Here is an 18556-nt window from a genome sequence, read left to right as displayed (position 1 = left end):
TAAATAACAGAAATTGAACTATTTATTTTTATAAATTAGAAATGCAAAGTTTGACTGTATCATTTACTAGATTTATGATCCTCAGCAAGTTACTTAGACTGTCTGAGCTTAATCCCTAATTTGGAAATTCCTACGTCTCTTGATATTGCAACAATAGCAGCAGCAGCAGCAAGTTACCTAAGTCTTATGGTTTAACAAATATTGCTAGTTCAAATTAAAACAACCCAAAATGTCAGTTTAAACAAAAAAATATATAAAAGCTTGGATTCATGAAAAATACGCACTTTGGGGAATAATTCTTCATTGAACTTAAGATTCTAAAAAGATTCTGTTTAAATTAAGAGCTTAGTTTAAGAAAAAAATTAGGAATTTAGGAAGACAAGGAAGGTAGGGGAATGATTTCATAAACAGGAAATAAGTCTAAAAATCCATCATTACTGATTATTTGGGAGACTGGCAAAAGATGATGTTATAGAAATATAAACGAGTCAAATGATGAATGGCCTTCTGTGCAATGTCAGAGTATAAACTGCATCCTGAGAGCTAAGAGTAACTAAAGGACTGTGGTGGACTGTGGAACCATGCAAGACTCAGGATAAATGACATAACAGAACTAAAAGAGATAAAAGTTATGTTACAGACTTACTGAATCTATGAGACACACAAGTCACAGCTGGGAGAACACAGCACAACATTCTGAATTAGGTAAGATGAATTAAGAATCATAAGCATGTCAATAGAGAGTGATGTTATGGTAGCAGACAAAATTATTCAGGAAAAGAATGAATAAACTAAGAAAAACAGGTTTGAAGATAGAGCAAAAGATGATCCTTAGCCCATTTCTGTTGACCACTTACTATGTTATCACAAACATTCAAAAGTATGGCAAGAGTGTAAAAGGACTGAGTGCCACTTTGCCTAAAAGAGGAGACAGTATTTCAGAAAAACAGCAAAACCGTATGAACCAAAAGAAGGGAATGTTTCAAAAAGCAGAAAGTTATCAAGAATGATAGGTATTTTCAGTAAGCTTATTTATTCCAACTAAAAAGACATTCTCAAAAGAAAATGCCTCAGCCTATCAATTATCTTTTATTGATTCCTCATTATACCCCTCCACAGTAACAAACTTTTGACTGACTCCATTTTGTTTAAGTCTTAACTCATACCCTATCCCAATTCTCATTGGATGGGCCTGTCTTCCTCCTGTAACTGCCTGCACAGCTATGCTTTAAGTATCTCTATTGTACAACTTTTCTCTCTTGCAACCAACCTGACATCTGGAGAATAAGAAAAAGAGTACCATTCCTATCAGTGCAGATTTCTCTGGAAAAATCTTCTATTAAGCAATTTTAACAGATGGCTTTTCATTTTCTGCCTTCAAACATGCTCAGATCTATCTAGAAAAGTCCTGTTTGATCCCCAAACTCTTTCTAGACTCCATTTTCCTTGTTTTTTTAAACAAGTTTTTTTAAACTTGTAAAATTAATGATCTATACTTGATGCTATGTACCCTGACAGCCCGGCTTCTATCGCTACAACCTGAAAAAACAAACCACTAAACTAACTTTCTGCAAAACCCAGTGCTTTTTACTCAGCTGTCATTTCCCCCCTCTTTTTTGTGGACTATGTCAATTGAATACCTTCTTCAGGAGATTCTCTTCCCCAGTTTCCAGGTTACCATCCTATCATGATTTTCTTTCTTTCCTAGCTTCAATTCTGTCACTTTTTTCTCTGCACTTTTAGGTTGGCTTAGGTCTCATAGTCAGTCCTTTACAACAGTTATGTTCTTTCTCAGACACAAGTTCAAATGGTACCAACTAATTATGCAAATAATCCCAAAACCTAGATGTTAATCGTTTTATGTCATTGTATACCAATCATATCTTCTATTACTGGTCGATGCAAATCCTCTACTTGAGGCAAACTAGCCGAATCCCAGGCTTCTTGCACATACAAGGCATTTCTATTTCTCTGCCTTTGCTCCTAATAACTAACTGCATATAATGCTCCCTCAATCCAATTTCTACTTGTCATTCAATATTCACTTGTAGAATTGAAACCTCTTTACCCAATTACTCCATCCTAAATAGGCCATTTTATTTGGGTCTTAAAAAAAAAACCTCTCGCTTCAGAGAATCAGAGGATCTCTTTAGTTCATGAGTAGACTCTTTATCATGATTCACTGAGTAAACACCAAAGGCTAAAGCAATCAGACCTTGGTAAATATTTAAAAGGACACAAAAACTTGGAAAAATTTAAGGATGCTTCAAAGTATAATAATTGAATGACTGAATATTCAATTGAATAACTGAATGAAAAGCTGCTGTATAAGAATAAGCTTGGGGGCCTGCATGTTCAGTCAGTAAGCATCTGACTCTTCATTTTGGCTCAGGTCATGATCTCATGGCTGTGGGATCAAACCTCACATGAGGCTCTGTGCTTAGTGTGGAGTTTGCCTGAGATTCTCTCTCTCCCCCTCTGCCTCTGCCCCCCACCACTTAAAATAAAATCTAAAAAAAAAAAAAAAAAAAAAAGCAAGCTCCAAGCAGCTGACCTTAACCTTAATCACATAATTTTCATAAAAGTTTAACATGAATTTATCATTTGTGTTTTACTTTCATTTGATGATGTATCCAAACGATAAACATTACATTTTAAAAAGCATACCTTTTTTCAGCTCGTACTTTCTTCCCACAATGAGAACAAGTATACATGTTGTCACCTTCTAAAGTATCTTTAATAGTAACTTCATCAAGAGATTCCTGTGTATTAAATCAAATTTTAAAGTTCCATATTATTGTTTACAGTATGCAAAATTATAAAATTCCGCCCAAGGGCAGAATGCACAGAGGAAAGCAAACTTTTTTATTAAAAGATTCTAAATTTTAGCAAAAAAAATTTTTCCCTCAAATTGAATAGATGTTTCATGAATCTTACTAAATTTTTCAAAAATATTTTCAAACTATTTCAACTTTGGGGAAAAAAAATGAGCTTTGTGGTCTACCTATAATTCTTATTTGATCTGCACAGGAAGAAGAAAATAAAAACATGAAAGTTAATTTTCTATCAAGATGACAAACATAAACCTGCTATACACAAGTAATTAAATTAAAAGCAGAAAAAGTCTAACAATATGTAAAATGTTACTTACATAAATGTTCTTCATATCAGCCACTTGGCACCTCACAGTATAAAACTCTTCAGCAGTCTGACTAACGTGTTCACAATCCTGGTCAATAAACACTCAAATATTAGTAATTTATTTAGGCTAAAATATACATTAAGATTTCAAAAAAGTAAAGAACAGGTGCAATACCTACCAAGGACACAACATTGTTTGTAATTACACCTCCAAACAAACTTTTGACGGTATTTTTCTTTAAAAACAAACAAAAGAGAGTAATTAAAATTGGGCAAATCTGTACAGATTTCAAAGAAACATCAGTGTTCTGGTACTAACCAGTTCTGGAGACATTTCTTCAATTTTAGTAATGAGATCAGTAAAAAATTCTGTCATATCCTTCTGCTCCCCAGTATTCAGAGGCTGCTTATCCATAGTGTATGTTTTACAAAAGGGTCTAGGATTATATGCTTTGCATTCACTCTCCTGCAAAGGAAAAGGGGGAGGGGTGAATCATGAAACAATCAAAAAAAGCTACATCTCAAAAAAAGAACATTATCACAAGGTTCTTGAATAAATAACAAAACAACAAAACAGGGAGTAAACAGAACTGCTACAGAACTGCTCTTTTCTATTTCGTTTTTTATTTTCATGGCATTTTTAAAATAAAATTCAATTAATTAACATATAATGTATTATTTGTTAGAGCTAGAGGTGATTCAGTCTTTTCTTTAATAATTTTTATTAGTCACCATACAGTACATCCCCCGTTTTTGATGCAATGTTCCAGGATTCATTATTTGCGTATAACACCCAGCACACCATGCGATACGTGCCCTCCTTAATACCCATCACTGGCCTATCCCAATCCCTCACTCCCCTCCCCTCTGAAGCCCTCAGTTTGTTTCCCAGAGTCCACAGTCTCTCATGGTTCATTCCCCCTTCTGTTTACCCACCCTTCATTCTTCCCTTCCTTCTCCTACCGATCTTCCTATTTCTCATGTTCCATAAATGAGTGAAACCATATGATAATTGTCTTTCTGTGCTTGACTTTTTCACTTAGCATAATCTCCTCCAGTCCCGTCCATGTTGCTGCAAATGTTGTGTTTTCGTTCCTTCTGATGGCTGAGTAATATTCCATTGTATATATGGACCACATCTTCTTAATCCAGTCATCTGTTGAAGGGCATCTCGGCTCCTTCCACGATTTAGCTATTGTGGACAATGCTGCTTGAACATTGGGGTGCATATGGACCTTCTCTTCACTACGTCTGTATCTCTGGGGGAAACACCCAGTAGTGCAATTGCTGGATCACAGGGTAGCTCAATTTTTAACTTTTTAAGGGACCTCCACACTGTTTTCCAAAGTGGCTGTACCAACTTGCATTCCCACCAACAGTGTAAGAGGGACCCCCTTTCTCCACATCCTCTCCAACATTTGTTGTTTCCTGCCTTGTCAATTTTTGCCATTCTAACTGGTGTAAAGTGGTATCTCAAGGTGGTTTTCATTTGAATTTTCCTGATGGCTAATGATTTTGAACATTTTTTCATGTGTCTGTTAGCCATTTGTATGTCTTCATTGGAAAAGTGTCTGTTCATATCTTCTGCCCATTTTTTGATTTGTTTCACGTGTATTGAGTTTTGATTCATCAGTCTTATATAATACTCAGTGCTCATGACAACACATACCCTCCCCAATGTCCATCACTCAGTTACCCCATCCCTTTACCCCCCTAACCTCCAGCAACCCTCAGTTTGTTTCCTATGGTTGAGTCTCTTACGGTTGGTCTCCCTCCCTGGTTTTGTCTTGTTTCATTTTCTCCTCTGCCCCTATGATCCTCTGCCTTGTTTCTTAAATTCCACATATCAGTAAGATCAAAAGATAATTCTTTCTCTGACTGACTTATTTTACTTAGCAAATACCCTCCAGTTCCATCCACACATTTTCAATTTAATAGTCTTGGTGCCCAAAGATGCTTAAATTACTGTTACAAAATTTGTATTTTTTTAAGTCTAATAATTTCTAGGAAGGAACCTGGGACTCAAAGGATACAGATTTGTACTATGAAACTATAAAACAGAAAAAATTTTGCAGGCTAAATAAGTTTTCCTACAGACTGAAATTAAGTAGTTTTTTGTTTTTAAAATTTTTGTATATTCATTTGAGAGAGAGAATGCACAAGCGAGAGCACAAGCACACAGGGAGGATCAGAGGGAGAGGGAGAAGCATATTCCCCACTGAGCAGGGCGTCTAACAGGGGATTTGATTCCAGGACCCCAGGATCATGACCTGAGCCGAAGGCAGACGCTTAACCAACTGAGCCACCCAGGCACCCGTGAACTTTAATAGTTCTTAAAGAGTAGCTGAAGGACACCTGGGTGGCTCAGTCTGTTAACATTTGCCTTCTGCTCAGGTCATGATCCCGGAGCCCTTTATGGGGCTCCCCACTCACTGGTGAGTGCGTTTCTCCCTCTGACCCTCCCTCCCCACCCTGGACTTGTGCGCAAATGCACGCGCTCTCTCTCACAAAAATAAATACAACCTTTAAAAAAAAAAGTGGTTTAAAACACTTTTCTGTTTTGTCAGTTCAGATGGCATGCTCCAACTCTGTTAAAGAGAAATTAAAAGTGGGACTGGGGCGCCCGGCTGGCTCAGTCAGTTGAGCATCCAACTCTTTTGATTTCAGTTCAGGTCATGATCTCAGGGTTTTGAGACTGAGCCCCGATCAAGCTCCATGCAGCCTGCTTAAGATTTTCTCTTTCCCGCTCTCCCTCCAAAAAAAGTTGCAATCCAAGAATGACTACTAAATCTTTTATTTTTGTTAAAAATCTAACTTATTGACTCCTTAGTAAGTGTGAGAAGCTGAAAAATACACAAATAAACATGATATAATCTTTGTCCTCAGGATTCTAACAGATGAGATGAGTAACTTTCACTACAAGTGGTAGGTATGACACAAGAGTTGTAGAATCATGGTTTTCTTAGAGTTGAAAATAAGTTGCTACGGGAAAGATCACAACAAGACAGAAAAGTGCTAAGAAAAGAGTGCTGCAGGCAGCAGCAGCAGCAGAAACAGCTGCACAAGTGATGAAGCAACAGAATGTGGGCTTCCAAGGGGTGACATTTGCTACAGGATTCGACTGGATGTAGGAAGGGATAAAAGAGGAGGCTGAAGGGGGGGTCTGGCTGGCTCAGTTGGTACAGCATGTGATTCTTGATGTCAGGACTCTGGGTTCGAGCCCCATATTAGGTGTTGAGAATACTTAAAAAAAAAAAAAAGTAAAATCTTAAAAAAAAAAAAAAGAGAGAGGAGGTTAAAAGGAGAAGGCAAAACCAGAAGACATGTGCCATGCTGATGAATCTGAATACTATTCTGTTCATAATAAAAAAAATCACTGAAGAGTTTTAAGCAGAGGAATAATACTGTAAGATTTGCTAACTTTTTAAGATTGATTACTTTTATAATTTTGGGGGTGGGAATTAAAAGGGACAAAGAGAAATCAATCAGAAAACTCGGGGGGAGGAGGGGAGGTTGACCCTGTTTTGGGAAAAGGACCAGATACAAAAAATTCTTTAAAGGACAAATTAATAGTCATCATGCAGAAGAGTGACATGCAACTGTTAAAAGTCACTTTGACAAAGAACATCAATAACTGACAATTCAATTTGAAAAATAAGAATATATAGTCAGGACAAATGCAATACAAATGAACTTCATTTAATGTTTTCTAACTTACATAGGTTATATCTAAATAGTTTTCTATATATGGCTCTCAAACATACCATTAAATATGTAAACATTTTTTGAAGCTCCAGAAGAGTGGTCTTGTGCTTCATATCTTCTGAATACTGGAAATCAAGAGAAAAATGTTCCATTAAAACACACAGAGGGTAGTAAATTAGTCTAGAAAAGAAAGTATTACAATGTGCTTAATACTGTATCTGTTTTCATTCTTTTGGCTCTATGTAAGAAAAACAATCTATTCTTTATTTAGCAATTTAGCATTTTAAAAATTTATCCATTATATAAATGTAGCTTTTATTACATCACTATTACGTCAGAAAACTGAATAAAGAGATCTTTAAAAAAAATTGCTTTTCAGATCAACACTCATTTGGTACAACGCTGTTTTCACAAGCTGGTAACTGTACAGGAACAGAAAACATAATAAGTGTGCAACAAAGGTGTTTTCTACAAATAAATCCATACATTTAAAAAATTGTAATATAATGATAAATGACATCTCTCCATCATCTAGTCATATCTTTATTTTTTTCTAGAACAGTATATATCCTTAATACTGCAGAAAAATTACCGGCCAACATACTTGAAAACGTTATATATATTCAAATACTATTAACTGAAATTCAGGTATCTGGCTAGACTCATTCACTAGAGAGTTAGTCCTGAACACCAGCCTTATAGGCACTTATCAGATATGCTCTAGCTCACCCAAATATTTTTAAAAACTATGAAATATTATCCTCACTACAAACTACTTGTCAAAATTTTGAAGAAGCTCTGATAGTCTAGTGGAATAATAAGCCTTCTATATGCCAGAAGTATACACTAGTTATTTGCGTCAATTTTGTGGGGAGTGTTCAGTAATGTGGTTTTGCTATTTAGGAGCTTATAATCAAGCTGAGGACATAAAGACACTGAAAAGGAATCTATTCAACATATCATTACAGCAAAATTGTATAATATTAAGTACAGGAACTGAATAAAAGGAATCAACAAAATTGACAAAACAACTATAGTAATACAACTGACCTATGGGAGGCTTAATACTCCATGAGGTTAGAGTAGAAGTCACACAAAACATTATTTTCCAATGTTAACAGAACGGTGACGATACATGATACATGCACACTGCATAAACAATTCAAAAATGATCAGGAATAAAGACTTGGATTTATATTTTCATTGCTGGAGAATAAGTATTAGTTGGCTGAAGAACAGAAGTGACTGAAGTCTTCTAGGTTAAGAAAAAATAAGAATGTTTTATTCTACTTAATGTAGAAGTCCTAAATATATACATGTTTGCACCCATTAAGACGGTTATTGTCAAAAAACAGAAAACAAGTGTCAGCTGGGGTGTGAATAAATTGGCACCTTTGTACATTGCTGGTAGGAATGTAAAATGGCACAGCCACTTTGGAAAACCAGCACGGTGATGCCTCAAAAAGTTAAACACAGAATTCCCATATGATCCAGCAATTCCACTTCTGGGTATATACACAAAACAAGTGAAAAGAGGGACTCGAATGGATATTTGAACACTCATGTTCATGGAAACATTATTAAAATAGCCAAAAGATATAAGCAGCCCAGAAGTGTCCACTGACAGATGAATGGATAAACAAAATGTAGTACAGATATATAATGGACTATTATTCAGCCTTAAAAAAGGAAATTCTCTGATACATGCTACAACATGGATGAACCTTGAAGACACTATGCTAAGACTGTAGGATTCCACTTAAGTGAGGTATCTAGAATAGTCAAATTCATAGAGACAAGTAGAATGGTAGCTGCGTGAGGTTTGGGGGAATGGAGAATGGGACGTATTTAATGGGTACAGAGTTTTAGTTGGGGGAAGTGAAAAAATTTTTAAGACTGATGGTGGTAATGCAATGTCAATGTACTAACCACAGAACTGTACACTTATATACGGTTAAGATGGTAAATTTTAGTTGGGTATATTTTACCACTATTAAAATACATGTAGCTTTCTTTATTCTTCCTGTGAACACAGAAAAGGAAATAAAAATAACTATGGGGCGCCTGGGTGGCACAGCGGTTAAGCGTCTGCCTTCGGCTCAGGGCGTGATCCGAGCGTTCTGGGATCGAGTCCCACATCAGGCTCCTCCGTTGTGAGCCTGCTTCTTCCTCTCCCACTCCCCCTGCTTGTGTTCCCTCTCTCACTGGCTGTCTCTCTCTCTCTCTCAAATAAATAAATAAAATCTTTAAAAAAAAAAAATAATTATTTACATGAGTGCATTAGTTAAGTGCACATTTGACTAGAGTACTTTCCAAAGTCATGTCAAATTCTATTGTTAAGAATTTTTTATGTAGAGACAAGTCTAAATTTAGTTTTTAACCAAAAACATCATTTATGAGACCTACTCCCAATTAACACATCTGATTGTTCTTTCTCGAGCTACATTTTAATTCCTGAAAGTGCTAATGGTTAAACGGTGATTATTAATATTTAGAAAAGAAATCATGAAGTATGGTTATGTTAACAGCCAGAAAAAAAAAATCACTGAAATTATGCCTCTTTGCTCATCACTGGTTCTATACAAATTAAGCAGATGGGGCCACAAATTTAGTCACAAAAATTTCAATACACTAAATGAATCAGTTATTCAACTATTTCTAAGCATAATCAGTCTCAGAAGATAAACTTAAAAGCATTAAAATAACTAACATTAAAAAATAAAAAACCCACTTGACTATAACCTGGAGACTTTGAAGCCTAACTTAAACATATTAAGAATTCACTGATAGTACATAAAGAATTGCAATACTTTTTTTGGGGGTGGGGGGAAGTCAGGACATCAAGATGAAATGATGGAGGAAAATCAACCCAAGTACAAGCATAAAGTAAGTTGGCCAAGAAATTATAAAACCAGTGCAGAAGGCAAACTAAACAGTCCACGGTTAAAAAAGTGAAAACTAGAAATAAAAAGAAAAATAACATGAAGCGGACCTTACCCAAATAACTAGGCCCACAGTCAAATTTACTTTGAGACAAAAATAAAACAAGTTAAGTGATTCTGGTACATTCCCCTACTTTGTTTTAGGCTTTGCTTATTTTGTATGTAAAGAAAATTTCTATTTATTTTTACTGAAAATACCATGTTCACTGTACACACTGACTGTATACATTCCACAATTTGTGTTCTCCTTTGAGAAATAAATTATATTAATATGTTAGGAGTAATCTATTTAAATGTAAAAATAATTTATACATGAGCTAGCTATGTAATCAAATACTGTCATTTTTTAATTCATAAATTATTTTCTCAATGTTTTACTAAATTGAAATAATCAAGACTAACAAAATTTAAGAATTTTCTTTTACAGCTTTAATACTTAAGTGAGGAAAACTGTACCTTAGCAGTGAAGACAGCCTGTCTTGCCTCAGGTATCATATAAAGTTGCTGAATAGTAGAAGCCAAGTAACAAGTAGCTCCAAGGTTAGTAAGGCCAACAAATCTACACTCAGCACGAACATCCTCATGGGGCCAGTAGTCCCACTTATAAGGCGCATGGGCTGTTGAAAAAAGAGGGAGGAAAAGATGCCCCCCCAAAACAAACTATTAAACATAATGTATTTCGCTTTTACTAACAGCCACTACTCTCCATTACTTTAGTCAATATACATAAAACATTATATATGATAACCTAAAACTAATGTAACATTGTATGTCAACAATAGTCAAAAAAGAAATAAAATTACTAAGAATACATAGGAAAACTAATTCCTTCTCTAAAAATTCAGACTGCCAATATCTGATTTTACTTGCCACTAAATTATTTAACCAAAAAATTCCAAAATATTTCAGATACCTATAAAAAGTCCTTTATACCCGTTTTTTAAAAGAAATCAATGTTTACTTTTTTAACATCCTAGTTTATAATGTTAAAAGTGTATGAGTAATGAATTCTTTCTACAGCCATGCGCTCCAAAATCTCTTTTCTTCTCACAAAATTTAGAAAGATTAAAAGGAAAACAGTGCTTACACTGCATGTGTTGTGCCATAACCCAGTTGTGTATTAGCCTGTAGTTCTCAACGGATCCCTTTACCATCTCTACTAACAAATCGTAAGCAGCAGCTCTTGAAGAATGTGATTTGCACTTTGGCTGTTGTCTGTCTTTTAGACTAGGCAACAAAAACAGGAGATTGAAGATATCTCTTAAAAATTCCTGGAAAAAAAGAGAAAGGGCAAGTACATTATCTAAAATTACATATTAGTTATATTCTAAATAAAATGAATACCTTACATAGAACTACACTATACGACAATCTACAATTTACTAAAAGGCTATTTAAAAACTTAGAGTAGCATCATATACCATCACCTGAAAGTTTTCCCAATGTTCATGTCTCTTAAAGAAAACAGAATGGGTAAGGATCAACTTTACTCTTCCTTACCTCTTAATAGTTAATAGGCTCATTCTTAGATTCCCATCTATAATGCTATTATTTTCCACTCAATTGACCAAAAGTTTTTGTTAAGGACTCCTATCTTGACTGCCTTTGCCATTTACTTCAGTTTCTCCTTATTTTACTTTCATAACATTAACAGCAGCAGTAGCAAAAGCACCAACTTACTTGTAATGAACAGTTACGGTGCCAGATACTACTCAAAGGCCCCCAGACAAAAAACAAAGAAGGCTAAGAACCTCGCCTGGAGTCACAGAGCCGGAAGAAGCCAGAGCCAGGATTTCAGACCCCAAGCTCTTAATTTCTATCCCAGTGAAGTTCAAACTGAAGTGCGAGGTTTTACCATCCCAGATGTATTTTTCTCTAAATTCGATCTGCCTGAGAAAGGGTCACCTTTCCCACCTGTTTCTTATTAATTGGTCCTTTGTTACTTTACTAAAGATAGGTATTTCTCACACACCTCAAATACTACCATGGTACATTGTTCTGGGGTGTAAAACCTTCTGGTGTACTGTGCAGAAAAGAGGTAATGTAGTTAAGACCAACATTCTCTTATCCTTAGAATGCCTGGACTGTAAGGTTGGCCCCTGGCTGTCATGTGAAAATTGAATGATAAAGAGTCCATTCCTCTGATATAAAACTTTCCCTAAGTGATAAAAGTGGCTCACTATGCCTTTTGTATTTGGTTTATGCTTAATACCTGCTTTCCATCCGGGAGTCTGGAATTTCAGACACTGTGGTCAGTTACACAGGAACTATAAATGACAACCCCCACTTCACCTCGCCTAAAACCCTGACTTATAGCTCAAGAGAGTTCCCCTGTTAGACGACACCTCATACATGTTGTCACACTCATCGCTGGGGAAATTACGCATATCCTGTGCAACTCCCAATAGGAGAGGACTCTTAAAATCATGTACCTAGTTTCCACCAAACTTGGCTGGATGCTGTCTTCTTCTGTCACTGATTTCATTTTGTATTATTTTGCTGTAACAAATCTTAGCCACCAGTACAACTACATGCTGAGTTCTTTGAGCCCTTCTAATGAATCACTGAACCTGAAGATGGTATTGGGAACCTCTGACACAGGTACCAAATAAAGGACAATTGGAAACATTTTCCCATTAATGAACGGGACCTCATTCCATCTCACTATTGTCAAAGAAAGTACGAAGTTCTGACTTTGCAATGAAAAGTAAGTTTGGCTAAGAAATATGGAAAGTGAATAGGGTCTACTTCATATAGCTGACAGACTGATAAGTCTGTCCTACCTATCTTAGAATTCAGAGGTTAGATGATGTGTCTTGGAGACACAAGATAACACGTTTACTTCAACTAGAAAATAAAGTCAAACTCAAAAAAAAATGGAATTGGATAATAACTAGTTTTAAATGAAGTATCTTGGGGGTACCTGGTTAACGTGGGGCCTGCTTAAGATTCTCTCCCTCCCTCCCTCTCCGTCTGCCCCTCCCTCACTCTAAAAAAATTAAAAATAAATAAAATGAACTATCTTTGCCAATCAGTTTAGATCCAGAAATTGAATGAGCTAAGTTTCCATAGCTCGAAAGCTCTGATAAAATATATTTAAAACCTATAAGATAAAACACTTCATCAGAATTATCAGGTTGATAAAAGCCTAATGAAATAAACAATATTTTTATTTTCCTTACTGAGTTAACCAGAAAAGCAGGTATCTCTAAGTAAAAGGATAACCTATATATTAATATATCCATTTTTTTAAGATTTATTTGAGAGAGAGAGAATCTCAAGCAGAGTCCCCGCTGAGCATGGAGTCTGACACAGGGCTCAATCCCATGACTCTGAGATCATGACCTCGGCCGAAACCAAGAGCCAGATACTCAACCGACTGAACCACCCAGGTGTCCACAACATGTCCATTTGATAAATAATGGGAAAATCATTTTGGTATACTTCACAGAAAGAATAACCTCAAACTGCTGAGAGAAAACTAAATAGTTTCTGATAATAGATCAGTGTGATTTTTAGCATGTAATTCAGAAGAAATTCAAAGATTAAATAACACTGTTAAAATAAAACTTTCATTTCCCCTGTAAACATGTGAACAAACTTTACATTTCCATTATGTAAATAAGGTTTCCCAGAATCTACATCTATAAAAATATAAAGTAGGAAGAGAATTAATGAACACACATTCGACCGTATTCACAAGTAATATCCACCTATAACTATATGAATTAATTTTAAAAGGCCCATCCTTCTTGTTACATTCATTTTCAACTAAATTTCATTTTAATGTTTCATACTTCTCTGGCAAAACTTAAGATATATCTGGACTTGCCTATGGTTCTACAGAAGAGTGCATGCCCTGGGTTGTGAGTCTCTGCTATTCCTGAGTAAACCCATTTTTGCTGCTAAAATAACCGGTAGTTTTGTTTTTTAAGGTTAACATTACTTGGTGATCAGAAGAAGAATACAAGGAAGACCCCCAAACTCCGAGGCTGGTTAACAAAACATGCCAGTACCCACACAGCCAACTGGGGTTACTGCTTTCTCGCTGACCTTGGGAGTTTGAGGCTTTGACTCTTTTAAGAAAAAGTCCCCTTTGGGAAACAAAAATTCGTGTCCAAGAGGCAGAGAGGACCCCTCCCAAGCTCAACCATGACAGACCTACACCACGTCACGTCATAGTGCAATTCGCAAATATGAGATCCAAGGATACAGTATTGAAAGCGGCCAGGGCAAAGAAATTTCTCACGTACCAAGGCAAAGGCATCAGAATTACGTCAGACCTGTCTACACAGACCTGGAATGAGAGAAAGGGTTGGGGGAGCATTTTTAAAGCTCTTTCAGAGAAAAACATGCAGCCAAGGATCCTTTATCCAGCAAGGCTGTCATTCAGAATTGATGGAGAAATAAAGACATTTCAGAATCGCCAGTCACTAACCAATTTTGTAACCACGAAACCAGCCCTACAGGAGGTATTACGGGGGGTTCTATAAAAGTAAAAAGGCCCCAAGAGTGATACAAAACAGAAAGTCACAGCCAATACAAACAAAGACTTTACTGACAACATGGCAGAATTAAAAGCATATCTCTCAGTACTCAGCCTTAACATTAATGGTTTAAATTCTTGCTTTAACGCCACAGGGTTGCAGATTGGATAAAAAGAAATGACCCATCCATTTGCTGTCTACAAGAGACTCATTTCGAACCCAAAGATGCATTCAGACTGAGAGTAAGGGGATGGAGTACCATCTTTCACGCAAATGGACCTCAAAAGAAAGCTGGGGTAGCAATTCTCATATCAGATAAATTGGATTTTAAACTACAGACTATAGTTAGAGATGCAGAAGGGCACTATATTATTCTTAAAGGAAGTATTCAACAAGTGGATATGACAATTATAAATATATATGCCCCCAACAGGGGAGCAGCAAGATACACAAGCCAACTCTTAACCAGAATAAAGAGACATATAGATAAAAATACATTAATAGTAGGGGACCTCAACACTCCACTCTCAGAAATAGACAGAACACCCTGGCAAAAACTAAGCAAAGAATCAAAGGCTTTGAATGCCATACTCGACGAGTTGGACCTCTTAGATATATATAGAACACTACACCCCAGAACCAAAGAATACTCATTCTATTCTAATGCCCATGGAACATTTTCAAGAATAGACCATGTTCTGGGACACAAAACAGGTCTCAGCCGATACCAAAAGATTGAAATTATCCCCTGCATATTCTCAGACCACAACGCTCTGAAATTGGAACTCAACCACAAGGAAAAATTTGGAAGAAACTCAAACACTTGGAGACTAAGAACCATCCTGCTCAGGAATGACTCGATAAACCAGGAAATCAAAAATCAAATTAAACAATTTATGGAGACCAATGAGAATGAAAATACAACAGTCCAAAACCTATGGGATACTGCAAAGGCAGTCCTAAGGGGGAAATACATAGCCATCCAAGCCTCACTCAAAAGAATAGAAAAATCTAAAATGCAGTTTTTATATTCTCACCTCAAGAAGCTGGAACAGCAACAGAGGGACAGGCCTAATCCACGCACGAGGAAGCAGTTGACCAAAATTAGAGCTGAAATCAATCAAGCAGAAACCAGAAGTACAGTAGAGCAGATCAACAGGACTAGAAGCTGGTTCTTTGAGAGAATCAATAAAATTGACAGACCACTGGCAAGACTTATCCAAAAGAAAAGAGAAAGGACCCAGATTATTAAAATTATGAATGAAAAAGGAGAGGTCACGACGAACACCATTGAAATTGGAAGGATTATTAGAAATTTTTATCAACAGCTATATGCCAATAAACTAAGCAATCTGGAAGAGATGGAATCCTTCCTGGAAACCTATAAACTACCAAGATTGAAACCGGAAGAAATTGATTCCTTAAACAGGCCAATTAATTATGAAGAAATTGAGTCAGTGATAAACAACCTTCCAAATAACAAAACTCCAGGCCCGGACGGTTTTCCTGGGGAATTCTACCAAACATTCAAAGAAGAAATAATACCTATTCTCCTAAAGCTATTTCAAAAAATAGAAACAGAAGGAAAGCTACCAAACTCATTCTATGAGGCCAATATTACCTTGATCCCCAAACCAGGCAAAGACCCCCTCAAAAAGGAGAATTACAGACCGATTTCCCTAATGAATATGGACGCCAAAATCCTCAACAAGATACTTGCTAATAGAATCCAACAGTACATTAAAAGGATTATCCATCACGATCAAGTGGGATTCATACCTGGGATGCAAGCGTGGTTCAATATTCGCAAATCAATCAGCGTGATACATCATATCAACAAGAAAAGACTCAGGAACCATATGATCCTCTCAATCGATGCCGAAAAAGCATTTGACAAAATACAGCATCCTTTCCTGATTAAAACCCTTCAGAGTGTAGGAATAGAAGGTACATTTCTCAATCTCATAAAAGCCATCTATGAAAAGCCTACTGCAAATATTATTCTCAATGGGGAAAAGCTGGAAGCCTTTCCCTTAAGATCAGGAACTCGACAAGGATGCCCACTCTCGCCACTATTATTCAACATAGTACTAGAAGTCCTTGCAACAGCAATCAGACGACAAAAAGGGATCAAAGGTATTCAAATTGGCAAAGAAGAAGTCAAAATGTCTCTCTTTGCAGATGACATGATACTCTATATGGAAAACCCAAAAGAAGCCACTCCCAAACTATTAGAAGTTATAGAGCAATTCAGTAACGTGGCGGGATACAAAATCAATGCTCAGAAATCAGTTGCATTTCTATACACGAATAACGAGACCGAAGAAAGAGAAATTAGGGAATCCATCCCATTTACAATAGCACCAAAAACCATACGTTACCTTGGAATTAACTTAACCAGAGACGTAAAGGACCTATATTCTAGAAACTATAAATCACTCTTGAAAGACATTGAGGAAGACATAAAAAGATGGAAAGATATTCCATGCTCATGGATTGGAAGAATTAACATAGTTAAAATGTCCATGCTACCCAGAGCAATCTACACTTTCAATGCTATCCCGATCAAAATACCGAGGACATTTTTCAAAGAACTGGAACAAATAGTCCTTAAATTTGTATGGAAACAGAAAAGGCCCCGAATCTCCAAGGAACTGTTGAAAAGGAAAAACAAAGCTGGGGGCATCACAATGCCGGATTTCGAGCTGTACTACAAAGCTGTGATCACAAAGACAGCATGGTACTGGCACAAAAACAGACACATAGACCAATGGAACAGAATAGAGAGCCCAGAAATGGACCCTCGGCTCTTTGGGCAACTAATATTTGATAAAGCAGGAAAAAACATCCGGTGGGAAAAAGACAGTCTCTTCAATAAATGGTGCTGGGAAAATTGGACAGCTACATGCAAAAGAATGAAACTTGACCACTCTCTCACACCATACACAAAAATAAACTCCAAATGGATGAAAGACCTCGATGTGAGACAGGAATCCATCAAAATTCTAGAGGAGAACATAGGCAGCAACCTCTACGACATCGGCCAAAGCAACCTTTTTCATGACACATCCCCAAAGGCAAGAGAAACAAAAGATAAAATGAATTTATGGGACTTCATCAAGATTAAAAGTTTCTGCACAGCCAAGGAAACAGTCAGAAAAACTAAGAGGCAGCCCACGGAATGGGAGAATATATTTGCAAATGACACTACAGATAAAGGACTGGTATCCAAGATCTACAAAGAACTTCTCAAACTCAATACACGAGAAACAAATAAACAAATCAAAAAATGGGCAGAAGATATGAACAGACACTTTTCCAATGAAGACATACAAATGGCTAACAGACACATGAAAAAATGTTCAAAATCATTAGCCATCAAGGAAATTCAAATCAAAACCACACTGAGATACCACCTTACGCCAGTTAGAATGGCAAAAATAGACAAGGCAAGAAACAACAATTGTTGGAGAGGATGTGGAGAAAGGGGATCCCTCCTACATTGTTGGTGGGAATGCAAGTTGGTACAGCCACTCTGGAAAACAGTGTGGAGGTCCCTTAAAAAGTTAAAAATTGAGCTACCCTATGATCCAGCCATTGCACTACTGGGTGTTTACCCCAAAGATACAGACGTAGTGAAGAGAAGGGCCATATGCACCCCAATGTTCATAGCAGCAATGTCCACAATAGCTAAATCGTGGAAGGAGCCGAGATGCCCTGCAACAGATGACTGGATTAAGAAGTTGTGGTCCATATATACAATGGAATATTACTCAGCAATCAGAAAGAATGAGTTCTCAACATTTGCTACAACATGGACGGCACTGGAGGAGATAATGCTTAGTGAAATAAGTCAAGCAGAGAAAGACAACTATCATATGATTTCTCTCATCTATGGAACATAAGAACTAGAATGATCAGTAGGGGAAGAAAGGGATAAAGAAAGGGGGGGTAATCAGAAGGGGGAATGAAACATGAGAGACTATGGACTATGAGAAACAAACTGAGGGCTACAGAGGGGAGGGGGGTGGGGGAATGGGATAGACCGGTGATGGGTAGTAAGGAGGGCACATATTGCATGGTGCACTGGGTGTTATACACAACTAATGAATCATCGAGCCTTACATCGAAAACTGGGGATGTACTGTATGGTGACTAACATAATATAATAAAAAATCATTATTAAAATAAAAAAAAAAAAAAAAGAAAAAGTCCCCTTTGGGAATTCACCTCCTGCGAGGACAACTTACAAGGAGGACATCAACTGTGCCACCCCATAAG

At 36.7% G+C, this 18556-nt stretch overlaps 1 protein-coding gene across 1 annotated transcript in view; it reads right to left on the bottom strand.

The window, feature by feature from the left end:
* The window catches only part of USP34 (ubiquitin specific peptidase 34), a 237202-nt gene that overhangs the window by 52269 nt on the left and 166377 nt on the right, over window positions 1-18556 (bottom strand). Inside the window, 7 exon segments of the mRNA XM_040623443.1 lie at window positions 2668-2762; window positions 3152-3229; window positions 3321-3377; window positions 3461-3607; window positions 6906-6971; window positions 10245-10405; window positions 10876-11059. Coding sequence (XP_040479377.1) covers window positions 2668-2762; window positions 3152-3229; window positions 3321-3377; window positions 3461-3607; window positions 6906-6971; window positions 10245-10405; window positions 10876-11059 — 788 coding nt within the window.

The sequence above is a fragment of the Ursus maritimus genome, unplaced genomic scaffold, assembly GCF_017311325.1.
Source record: "Ursus maritimus isolate PB19 unplaced genomic scaffold, ASM1731132v1 scaffold_6, whole genome shotgun sequence".
Taxonomy (NCBI): Eukaryota; Metazoa; Chordata; class Mammalia; order Carnivora; family Ursidae; genus Ursus; species Ursus maritimus.
Note: the sequence above shows the minus strand (reverse complement) of the source record. Positions and strands in the feature narration are given on the sequence as shown.